General features: G+C 39.1%; 1 protein-coding gene across 2 annotated transcripts in view; it reads right to left on the minus strand.

The window, feature by feature from the left end:
• Positions 1-12,111, minus strand: part of LOC132405011 (WD repeat-containing protein 7) — a 574,145-nt gene that overhangs the window by 292,707 nt on the left and 269,327 nt on the right. For both annotated transcript variants that reach the window (XM_059989685.1, XM_059989684.1), the window contains one exon: positions 7,587-7,700. In XM_059989685.1, coding sequence (XP_059845668.1) covers positions 7,587-7,700 — 114 coding nt within the window. The remainder of the gene's footprint in view (positions 1-7,586; positions 7,701-12,111) is intronic.

Consider the following 12,111-nt stretch of genomic DNA (forward strand, 5'->3'; position numbering starts at 1 on the left):
TATCCATATTGACAATATTTATTACAGTTAACACATAAGTTTAAAAAAAAAAGTGAACTCATGAACCCGGAAGAAGGAAGTGAGTTCAAGGAGAAACCGGAAGTCACGGCACTGCAACCATTTTTGTAGTTTCATATAGGCCCATGAAATAAAACTATGCAAAAAGCAAGCAAAAAGAGAAAAAAAGAAAAAGAAAAATCCCCCTCCCCCCACCCTCGAAACCCCAGGAAAAAAGCCAAAAAGAGGCAAGCAGGCAACCTAATACTAAAATTACCCCCGTTACTGTTCTTGATACTCACTGGGAGTCTGTCACATTAAACCCAAGATATGCCATCTGAGTATGACGGAAACCATTCGGTAAACACACTCCTTACACACACACAGACATTGCCTTGTCATTCTGCTGTCATTGTACTGAGCATACACAATTCAATGCCTTTCCCGGTAAATTCTCATAATGGATCCTAAGCTAAGCTGAGGTGCTCAGGTTGGCCTTATGCTACCTTTCTGCCATACATGGTGGAATATTCCATTTCTTTTCACTATTTTTGCTAATTTTTGGAAGTTTGATTTTTGATGCACCCAACGAACACCATTGCACTAAAGTGCTAAGCGACTGGCTATTTTTCCTTTTCATCATAAACCACATATCTAATACCAAGCCAGCAGCAGTGTCCTTTTATTTAACCATTAACAGAATATAACATCTCAAAGATAGTAAAATCTTTCCTTAGGCAGGGGGAACATATCTGTACACTAAACTCCAGGAGTGGTTTTACCAGGGCCTTATAAAATTGAAACAAAATGACTTTATGTCCACTCAAAACTCTTATAATAAAGAGTAAGATACTATTTTCCTTCCTAATTGCTTATGTGTCTGCACATCAACTTACAGTGATCAATGCCGGGCCATGTTCCGTGTCCTTTTATTGTTTTTACTGCCAAAGTGGATCACCTCACAGTTTCCATATGATATGATTTCTTCCTATTCACTTAAGTTCAAGTTTATTGTCATCTGAATGTACATATATGCAAGCAAACGAAACAATGTTCCGTTGGACCATGGTTCCCCCACAAAATATATATCACACACAACACATAAAGCAAAATATTATGATAAATATGTTAATAAAATGCAATTCAAAATGCATGGTGTGAAGCACAGGTAACAGTAAACAGATCGCTGTCCTAGTGATGCATCCTCATACGTAGCAGGGTACTCATTCGTTTCACAACCTGAGGAAAGAAGCTGTTACCCAGTCTGACAGTCCTCGTCCTGATGCATCTGTACCTCCTTCCTGAGTAGCGGGTCAAAAGGATTGTGGGAGGAGCAGTGGTTAACAAGTCTATTTCTCTGAACCCTGTCCACCATTTCTTCTAAACCAGGGGTTCCCAACCTGGGGCCCACACATCTCTTGGTTTACAGTTTGTTGGCAAAGTGTGGCCCCATGGCATAAAAAAAGTTGAGAACCCCTGCTCTAAATATACAATCAAACTGTGCGCCAACAATAAATTTGGATCTAGTACACTAACTCCTCTCATCCAAGACGTTAGATTTATTAAGTAACTTGTTTATATTTGTTCAGGGATACAGCATAGCAACAAACCCTTTTGGCCCAGCAGCCCATGCCACCTAAAACGTGAACAATTAACCTACTAACCGTACGTCTTTAGAATGTTGGAGGAAACCTATGCGGTCACAAGGAGAACATACAAACACCTTACAGATAGTGGTGGGAAATGAACCTGGTTTGCTGGCAAACAAGAGACCCCTCCCCCTCTCCCGGTGTCACCCATCACCAACTATCTAGTACTTCTTCCTCCCCCCCCCCCCCACCTTCTTACTCTGACCTCATCTTTTATTCTCCAGTCCTGATGAAGGGCCTCGGCCTGAAACGCCAACTGTTTATTCTTTTCTAAAGATGCCGCCTGGCCTCCAGTATTTTGCGTGCATTGCCTGATTCGCTGGCGCTGTACAGTGTTACACTAACTGCATGGTCAAACAACTTCAATGGAAGAAAGGAAAAGTTGATGTATCAGGTCAACACAATGTTTATCAGAACCCTGATATAGGTGCTGATCTGAAACACTGATCATCTCATCGCCTCCACAGATGCTGCTTGACCTGCTGACTCCTTCCAGCAATTTATTTAACGTACAATGGCTTTGAAGCAAGGTAAAAGGATCTGAAAGAATAACAGAATTGCTGAATTGCTAACTCCTTTATACTACATGTTTTTCTGTAATGGAACAATTCAGTTACATGGAATGAAGCCAAGGTCTTTGAAGTGAAAGCATAGAGTCAATAGCCTACTTTTAGTTCAACATCGCTATTCATTACCACAACAAAGCTGTCCATCTTCCACTTGGATGGATCTGAATAATCAAAATCAAAACACCATTCTTAACCAAAAATAATCACAAATACTGGAAATCTAAACCAACAGGAAATCTTGGCTACTCAGCAGGTCACTCAATCGATATAGAAGGAACATTGAGGTTAATATTTCAAATCCAGACCATTCTCTAGTTCTGACAAGTTTTAAAAGGAATAGAACCATCCCAGCCCCACACACTGCCATTCACAGGCAATATGTACAAAGTTTCCAGTCTCTTGATGCAGGGACTCAACATGAAACATTGACAATTCCTTTCCCCCACCTTCCTTCTCCTCACCATCCTTAACACACACACAGCTCAACCCGCTGAGTTCCTCCAACAGTTTTTATTTTTCATTTTTGTCCCAAATTTCAGCAGCTGCAGTCTCTGGTGTCGCCATAGTTGGAAAAAGTGAAGTACATTAAAAATCCTTTTAAGCCAGAAATGGCTAACATGAAGGGGGGGGATAACATTAAAGCACGTGGAGAAAATTATTGAGAGATAGTCAGAAACATCAGAGGGTGGAGGGTGTGAGAAATGTGCTACTAGGGGTGATAGTAGAGGCAGGTACATTCAGGACATTTAAGAGACTTTAATAGCTACATGGATGAAAGAAAAATGAGCTCTGTGGGACGTAAGGGTTAAGTTGATTGTGAAGTAGGTTAAAAGGCTGGCACAACATCACGGGCCAAATGGCCTGTACTGTGTTTTACTGTTCTACGTTCTTTCAGTCATACATTTCATATTAGCTTCATTGAACAAAATCTAACTTGGGCCTATAAAACAGACATAAAATATAGATCCTTTTATGAAACTATAACTTCTCTTAAATAACTGGAATAACAATGTTTAATGGGAAATCTGGCAAATAAATACTTACATTATTTAATTGGAATGTTTTGCATCATAAATCATTGAAGACAGCCAAGAATTTTTAAATAAATTTTACTACGTAAACTAATATTATGCACATTATCAATGAAACATACACAACAAAAACAATGAAACCGCTACAGATGATCTAATAAACTACAGACTTAATTAATGGCAGTCAATGGATTTGGGTGCACTATTTTGAGAAGGTAATAGACTTTATTGCAAATCAGTAAACAAATCAGTTCAAAATCTATGATTTTTCAATCAAAGAGGAATAATGAACTATATTGACCGTGGTGCAATATGCCTTTCACAGCTTTCTTGAGAACGGAATTCCATGGTCAGAGGTCATTTGCAATGAAAGTTGTTCAAGACCTTGACATTAGTTTCCAATTGTCTCTCTCCCTACAAATACTACTGTCTCATTGTTTTCTACTTTCAAAATTGATGTAATATTACTCTGAAGTTTTTTTGAATCTGTAACATATTACTAACTATTATGCATGGGGTCCTTTACTGAACAACATAAAGGACTTTTTTAGAGAGTTGTAGAACCTTACAGCAGGACTTTGTGCTCATTTCATTCATGCCAAACTATTTGTCTGCATGATCCAATTGATTTGCATCTGGACCATAGCCTCTCACATTCCTCCCATCCATGTACCTACCCAAACTTCTCCTTAAAGTTGAAATCAAACCCTCATCCACTACTTCTGCTGCAGTTTGCTCCACACTCTCACCACCCTCTGAGTGAAGTTCCTTCCAAGTTCTCCATAAACAGTTCATCTTTCACCCTTAATCCATGACTTGCAGTTCTAATCTCACCCAACCTCAGTAGAAAAAGCCTGCTTGCATTTACCCTCTCTATATCTCTCATAATTTTGTATACCCCTATGAAATCTCTGCTCATTCACCACTCAGGACCTCAAGTCCAGGCAACATCCTTGAAATCATTGGAGAAAAATTTACAACAAAATTTTGATTTAGCACACAGTCTGGCTAGAGTATGGTACAGACTCTAGTGATTTGGAAGCTTCTTGCAGGAATGCCTTTCTTTGACTCAGCTTTCAGCCACGGTAGCCTATAAAAAGCAAGAGCCACCTTCTGTAATTTCAAGGGGCAGGGAAGGGTGTAGAGAAAAAGACACTAACCTTAAACATCCAGTAAAACAACAATAAAACTCCTTTAAAATTTTAAATTGTAAAACATTACAGCCCACTGTTTAAGGACAACCTTCTTGAACCACATTCAATCTATTCCAGCTGCTACCATCTAGGAAACAGTACCACAGCATAAAAGCCAGGACCACCAGGCTCTGGGACAGCTTCTTCCACCAGGCCATCAGACTGATTAACTCATGCTGATTTGACTCTTCTATTTAGATTTGAGTGTATTTCTATGTTACATTTGATTGTTCTAATTATTATAAATTACTATGATTGCACATTGCACATTTAGATGGGGATGTCACATAAAGATTTTTACTCATGTATGTGTAGGATGTTAGAAATAAAATCAATTCAGTTCAAAGTTCTTATATACCAACAGTACAAAGTTGAATTTTTATTATATTATTATATTAACAGAGCAACAGAAATATAAATTGTCTGCAACTGTGTGAAACTACTATTTATTTATTTAGAGATACAGAGCAGAATAGGCCTTTCCGACCCTTTGAGCCATGCCGTCAAGAAACCCCCAATTTAAACTTAAACCTAACACTGGACAATTTATAATGACTAATTAGCCAACTAACCAGTATGCCTTTACACTATGGGAGGAAACTGGAACTCAGAGGAAACACGCGTACTCTCCTTACATGACATACAATCTCCTTACACAGGATACTGAATCCAAACTCCACCACCCCGAGCTGTAATAGTGTCGCACTAACAGCTACACTTCCGTAAAAAAGATTTATTTGATATCATAAGATTTAATAAAAATAATAGAGGAAAGTCTAGTCAAATTATAAATTCAATATATATTAGAAACAGTTTGTTGGTCAGCAGCTAGTTTAAGAAACTTTAATGATATACCAAAGATTCAGCTCAGACTTTGAATACACTGGAAATTATTTCCCTTTAATTATAGTTACCAGTTTCAATTAATTTATTTCACATTCAAGGTCTTGGAAAAGCCGAAACTTTTGACAACTAGTAGGTAAGCTACTCAGGATAAAACATTAACGTTTAAAAACAACACACCTTTATTCTTTGCTATGTTGAAATAGAAATCTCCTGTTTGACTTAACATTACAAGATACACCACTGTCTCCAAAGCCACATGTAACTAATTTGATTTAGTTATTCCTTTCCATTCATCTAAAAAAAAATTTAAACAGTCACAAGCAGGTACAGTGCCTCTCAAAAGTATTCACCCTGCCCCCAGAGGTTTGAATGTTTTATTGTTTTGCAACATTAAATCACAGTGGATTTAATTTGGCTTTTTTAACACTGATCAACAGAAAAGACACTCTCATGTCAAGGTGAAAGGAAATTTCTACAAATTGGTTTAAATTTATTAGAATTATTAAATACAAAATAATTGATTGTATAATTATTCACCCCCTTCAAGTCAGTATTCGGTAGATACACCTTTGGCAGCAATTATAGCCTCGACTCTGTGTGGGTAGGTCTCTATCAACTTTGCACATCTGGAAACTACAATTTTTTCCAATTCTTCTTTGCATAACTGCTCAAGCTCTGTCAGATTGCAAGGAAATCATGAGTGAACAGCCCTTTTCAAGTCCAATCACAAATCCTCAATTGAATTGAGGTCTGGACTCTGACTTGGCCACTCCAGGACACTAACTTTGTTGTTTTTCAGCTATTCTTGTGCAGCTTTGGTTTTATGCTTGGGATCATTGTCTTGCAGGAAAACAAATCTTATCCCAAGTCACAGTTCTCTTGCAGACTGCATTAGGTTTTCCTCCAAGATTTCCCTGTATTTTGCTGTATTCATTTTACCCTCTATCTTCACAAGCCTTCCAGTGCCTACTCCAGGGAAATGTCTCCACAGCATGATGCAGCACCACCATGCTTCATGGTACGGATGGCATGTTTTTGATGATGTGCGGTGTTTGGTTTACGCCGAACGTAACGTTTAGTCTGATGGCCAAAAAGCTCAATCTTGGTTTCATCAGACCATAGAATCTTCTTTCAGCTGATTTCTGAGTCTTCCACGAGCCTTCTGGCAAACTCAGATTTCATGTCAGTTTTTTTCAACAGTGGCTTTCTCTTTGCCACTCTCCCATAAAGCTATGACTGGTGAAGCACCCGGGCAACAGTTATTATATGTGCAATCTCTCTCATCACAGCCAAAGAAGTTTTTAACTCCTCCTGAGCTGTCACAGGTCTCTTGGTGACTCCCTCACTAGTCCCCTTCTTGCATGGTCACTCAGTCTTTGAGGATGGCCTGCTCTAGGCAGATTTACAAATGTGCCATATTTTTTCCATTTCTTGATGATTGACTAAACTGTACTCCAAGGGATATTCAGTGACTTGGAAATTTTTTGTATCCATCTCCTGACTTGTGCTTTTCAATAACCTTTTTGTGGAATTGCTTGGAGTGTTCTTTTCTTTTTGCCAGGTTACTGACTCACCAGCAGTTGGACCTTCTAGATACAGGTGTACTTTTACTACAATCAATTGAAACACCTTGACTGCACACAGGTGACCTCCAATTAACTAATTCTATGACTTAATAAAATTAATTGGCTACACATGTTATGATATGGAGTGTCATATTAAAGGGATGTGAATGCTTATTCAATTAGTGATATTGTGTTCTATATTTGTAATTGATATAGATCACTTTGTAGAGATCTGTTTTCACTTTGACACAAAATAGTCTTTTCTGTTGATCGGTATCAAGAAAAAAAGCCAAATTAAATCCGCTGTGATTCAATGTTATAAAACAATAAAACATGAAAACTTCCAGGGGGGTATACTTTTTACAGACACTGTGTTTGAGCAGAAAATGATTGACTCTGAACAGAATTAAGTCATTGTCATTAACACACTACTGCAGTTAAACTTTATTAAAAATCACATAAGTTACAGAAAACTTAAATATTACGGTTGGTAGAAATATGACATGATAGTTCTGTTAAATTAAGCTCCAAAGAACATCCATGAATGTTACGTGTCTCTATTTGGGTGTGAGGTAGTTTCTATGGCAGAGATTGAGCAAAAGTTTTATATTTCATAATAGTTAACAATGTGGAGCTGTTTTTTTTTCATCTGCATCAGTTATCCAATTAAGGATTTCTTTCAAAACAAAAAAAATGTTGATAAACCTTTCACAGATCTGAAAATAAAATCACTCACCTGCACTAATGTCATCATCTGCTAGGTCAGGTTCCTCTTCTTGAACTTTGGTATCTGCCCCTTGTAAATCAGAACTCCCACTAGCTGTTTGAATAGCTTCTGCTGTCACACCAGCTGGAAGGAAACCCATTAAAAAAATTATAATCACACATTTTAAGTTAAATTTAATCTTTAACCTTAGAATCCATATTGTCATATGCAATTCACTTTTTGGGCACACATACACTCAGTGGCCACTTTATTAGGTACACCTGTTCATTAATGAAAATATCCAATCAACCAATTATGAGGCAGCAACTCAATGCTTGCAGGTGTGCAGAAATGGTCAAGAGGTTCAGTTGCTGTTCAGAGCAAACATTAGACTGGGGCCAAATGTGATCTAAGCGACTTAGACTGTAGAATGATTATTGATGCCAAGTGGGGTTGGTTGAGCACCTCAGGCTACATCCACACTATGCTGGATAAATCTGTAACCGAAGCTTTTTCTCTTCGTTTTTACCCTCCATCCACACAAAAATGGTGTTTTTGTCCCCCGAAACCGGAGCTTTTCAGAAATGCTTTCCAGGTTGGGTATTTTTGAAAACGCTGCTCGGGCAGATCAGTGTGGACGGGGTAACTGGAGAAATCTGAAAGCGCTATCAGACAGCAGCACGCTATTTCATTGTTTTCTTGAACGCAACCTAATAAATTCAGAAGACGGCAATGAGACGGAAGCCAAAAGAGTTAGAAATGTACCCACCAAATATTTACTGAATAAATAAGTATACTCACTTTGCCCTGTTTTCTGTCCTTGCTCGTATGAAGGTGGTTTACCTACTTATGCAAGTACTTCTCTGACAATGTAGGGGAAGATGTAGGGGAGAAGATGTAGGGGAGAAGAAAGAAAAGGATAATAAATTTGAATGCATTGTTAGGGATGGAAAGAGAGGAGGAGATGGAGAGTATCTTAAATGTATCTATTTAAATGCTAGGAGCATTGTAAGAAAGGTGGATGAGCTTAAAGCGTGGATTGATACCTGGAATTATGATGTTGTAGCTATTAGTGAAACATGATTGCAAGAAGGGTGTGATTGGCAACTACATATTCCTGGATTTAGTTGCTTCAGGTGTGATAGAGTAGGAGGGGCCAGAGGAGGAGGTGTTGCATTGCTTGTCCGAGAAAATCTTATGGCGGTGCTTTGGAAGGATAGATTAGAGAGCTCCTCTAGGGAGGCCACTTGGGTGGAATTGAAGAATGGGAAAGGTGCAGTAACACTGATAGGAGTGTATTATAGGCCACCTAATGGGGCGCGTGAGTTGGAAGAGCAAATGTGTAAGGAGATAGCAGATATTTGTAGTAAACACAAGGTGGTGATTGTGGGAGATTTTAATTTTCCACACGTAGACTGGGAAGCTCATTCTGTAAAAGGGCTGGATGGTTTAGAGTTTGTGAAATGTGTGCAGGATAGTTTTTTGGAACAATACATAGAAGTACCGACTAGAGATGGGGCAGTGTTGGATCTCCTGTTAGGGAATGCGATAGGTCAGCTGACAGATGTATGTGTTGGGGAGCACTTCGGGTCCAGTGATCACAATAGCATTAGCTTCAATATAATTATGGAGAAGGACAGGACTGGACCTAGAGTTGAGATTTTTGATTGGAGAAAGGCTAACTTTGAGGGGATGCGAAGGGATTTAGAGAGAGTGGATTGGGTCAAGTTGTTTTATGGGAAGGATGTAATAGAGAAATGGAGGTCATTTAAGGGTGAAATTATGAGGGTACAGAATCTTTATGTTCCTGTTAGGGTGAAAGGAAAGGCTAAAGGTTTGAGAGCACCATGGTTTTCAAGGGATATTAGAAATTTGGTTCAGAAAAAGAGGGATGTCTACAATAGATATAGGCAGCATGGAGTAAAGGAATTGCTCGAGGAATATAAAGAATGTAAAAGGAATCTTATGAAAGAGATTAGAAAAGCTAAAAGAAGATACGAGGTTGGTTTGACAAATAAGGTGAAAGTAAATCCGAAAGGTTTCTACAGTTATATTAAAAGCAAGAGGATAGTGAGGGATAAAATTGGCCCCTTAGAGAATCAGAGTGGTCAGCTATGTGTGGAACAGAAGGAGATGGGAGAAATTTTGAATGATTTCTTCTCTTCGGTATTCACTAAGGAGAAGGATATTGAATTGTCTAAAGTGTGGGAAACAAGTAAGGAAGTTATGGAACCTATGGCAATTAAAGAGGTGGAGGTACTGGCGCTTTTAAGAAATTTAAAAGTGGATAAATCTCAGGGTCCTGACAGGATATTCCCCAGGACCTTGAGGGAAGTTTGTGTAGAAATAGCAGGAGCTCTGACGGAGATCTTTAAGATGTCATTAGAAACGGGGATTGTGCCGGAGGATTGGCGTATTGCTCATGTGGTTCCATTGTTTAAAAAGGGTTCTAGAAGGAAGCCTAGCAACTATAGACCTGTCAGTTTGACATCAGTGGTGGGTAAATTAATATAAAGTATTCTTAGAGATAGTATTTATAATTATCTGGATAGACGGGATCTGATTAGAAGTAGCCAGCATGGATTTGTGCGTGGAAGGTCTTGTTTGACAAACCTTATTGAATTTTTTGAAGAAGTTACGAGGAATGTTGACGAGGGTAAGGCAGTGGATGTAGTCTATATGGACTTCAGCAAAGCCTTTGACAAAGTTCCACATGGAAGGTTAGTTAAGAAGGTTCAGTCGTTAAGTATTAATGCTGGAGTAATAAAATGGATTCAACAGTGGCTAGATGGGAGATGCCAGAGAGTAGTGGTGGATAATTGTTTATCGGGATGGAGGCCGGTGACTAGCGGGGTGCCTCAGGGATCTGTTTTGGGCCCAATGTTGTTTGTAATATACATAAATGATCTGGATGATGGGGTGGTAAATTGGATTAGTAAGTATGCCGATGATACTAAGGGAGGAGGTGTTGTGGATAATGAGGTGGATTTTCAAAGCTTGCAGGGAGATTTATGCCAGTTAGAAGAATGGGCTGAACGTTGGCAGATGGAGTTTAATGCTGAGAAGTGTGAGGTTCTACATTTTGGCAGGAATAATCCAAATAGAACATACAGAGTAAATGGTAGGGCATTGAGGAATGCAGAGGAACAGAGAGATCTAGGAATAACCGTGCATAGTTCCCTGAAAGTGGAGTCTCATGTAGATAGGGTGGTGAAGAGGGTTTTTGGTACGCTGGCCTTTATAAATCAAAGCATTGAGTACAGAAGTTGGGATGTAATGCTAAAGTTGTACAAGGCATTGGTAAGGCCAAATTTGGAATATTGTGTGCAGTTCTGGTCACCGAATTATAGGAAAGATATCAATAAATTAGAGAGAGTGCAGAGACGATTTACTAGGATGTTACCTGGGTTTCAGCAATTAAGTTACAGAGAAAGGTTGAACAAGTTAGGTCTCTATTCATTGGAGCATAGAAGGTTGAGGGGGGATTTGATCGAGGTATTTAAAATTTTGAGAGGGATAGATAGAGTTGACGTGAACAGGCTGTTTCCATTGAGAGTAGGGGAGATTCAAACTAGAGGACATGATTTGAGAGTTAGGGGGCAGAAGTTTAAGGGAAACACGAGGGGGTATTTCTTTACTCAAAGAGTGATAGCTGTGTGGAATGAGCTTCCTGTAGAAGTAGTAGAGGCCAGTTCAGTTGTGTCATTTAAGGTAAAATTGGATAGGTATATGGACAGGAAAGGAGTGGAGGGTTATGGGCTGAGTGCGGGTAGGTGGGACTAGGTGAGATTAAGGGTTCGGCACGGACTAGGAGGGCCAAGATGGCCTGTTTCCATGCTGTGATTGTTATATGATCGTTATATGGTTATATGGTTATATAATAGATGTGTAACAGCCTAATGTAACATTGTATGGAAATACAAGATAACACTGATGCAGACATTAAAACATTTATATATTTAACAAGGTGCCTTATTAATGTAACAGAGTTAGTCAGTTTTTCAATGTTCATCGTCAGCTGGGTCAATCTGTCAGTGAACTCCCTGTCAGTTGCCTCCGTACGCTCCCTGTTTTTTTTTTACTTTTAAGTTCCGCTGCGCGAAAGCCAACAACTGTCCGTCGTTTTAAGTTTTTCTAGTCTGTAACTACACAAATGCGCACTTTTACAGCGAGATTCGACACCAAACGTATCGCTTGTTTTCGGAAGATGTGTCCTGCGCATGCGCAGGAGGAGGAGATTTGCTGAAATCTTCGTTTCAATGTGGATAGAGAGATTTTCAAAAACGCATAGTGTGGACACCTATCGTTTTTACACGAAACTGGCGTTTTCAAAATTATCCAGTCTAGTGTGGATGTAGCCTCAGTTTTGCTGATCTTCTGGGATTTTCAGACACAAGTCTCTTGAGTTTACAGATAATGGTGTGAAAAACAAAAAACACTCAACGAATGGCACTTAGTGGGTGAAAATGCCTTGTTAATGAGAGTGGTCAGAGAAGAATGGCCAGACTGGTTCAAGCTGACAGGAGGACGAGGGTAACTCAAATAACTAGACAAC

This window comes from Hypanus sabinus, chromosome 14 (assembly GCF_030144855.1).
Source record: "Hypanus sabinus isolate sHypSab1 chromosome 14, sHypSab1.hap1, whole genome shotgun sequence".
NCBI classification, from domain to species: Eukaryota; Metazoa; Chordata; class Chondrichthyes; order Myliobatiformes; family Dasyatidae; genus Hypanus; species Hypanus sabinus.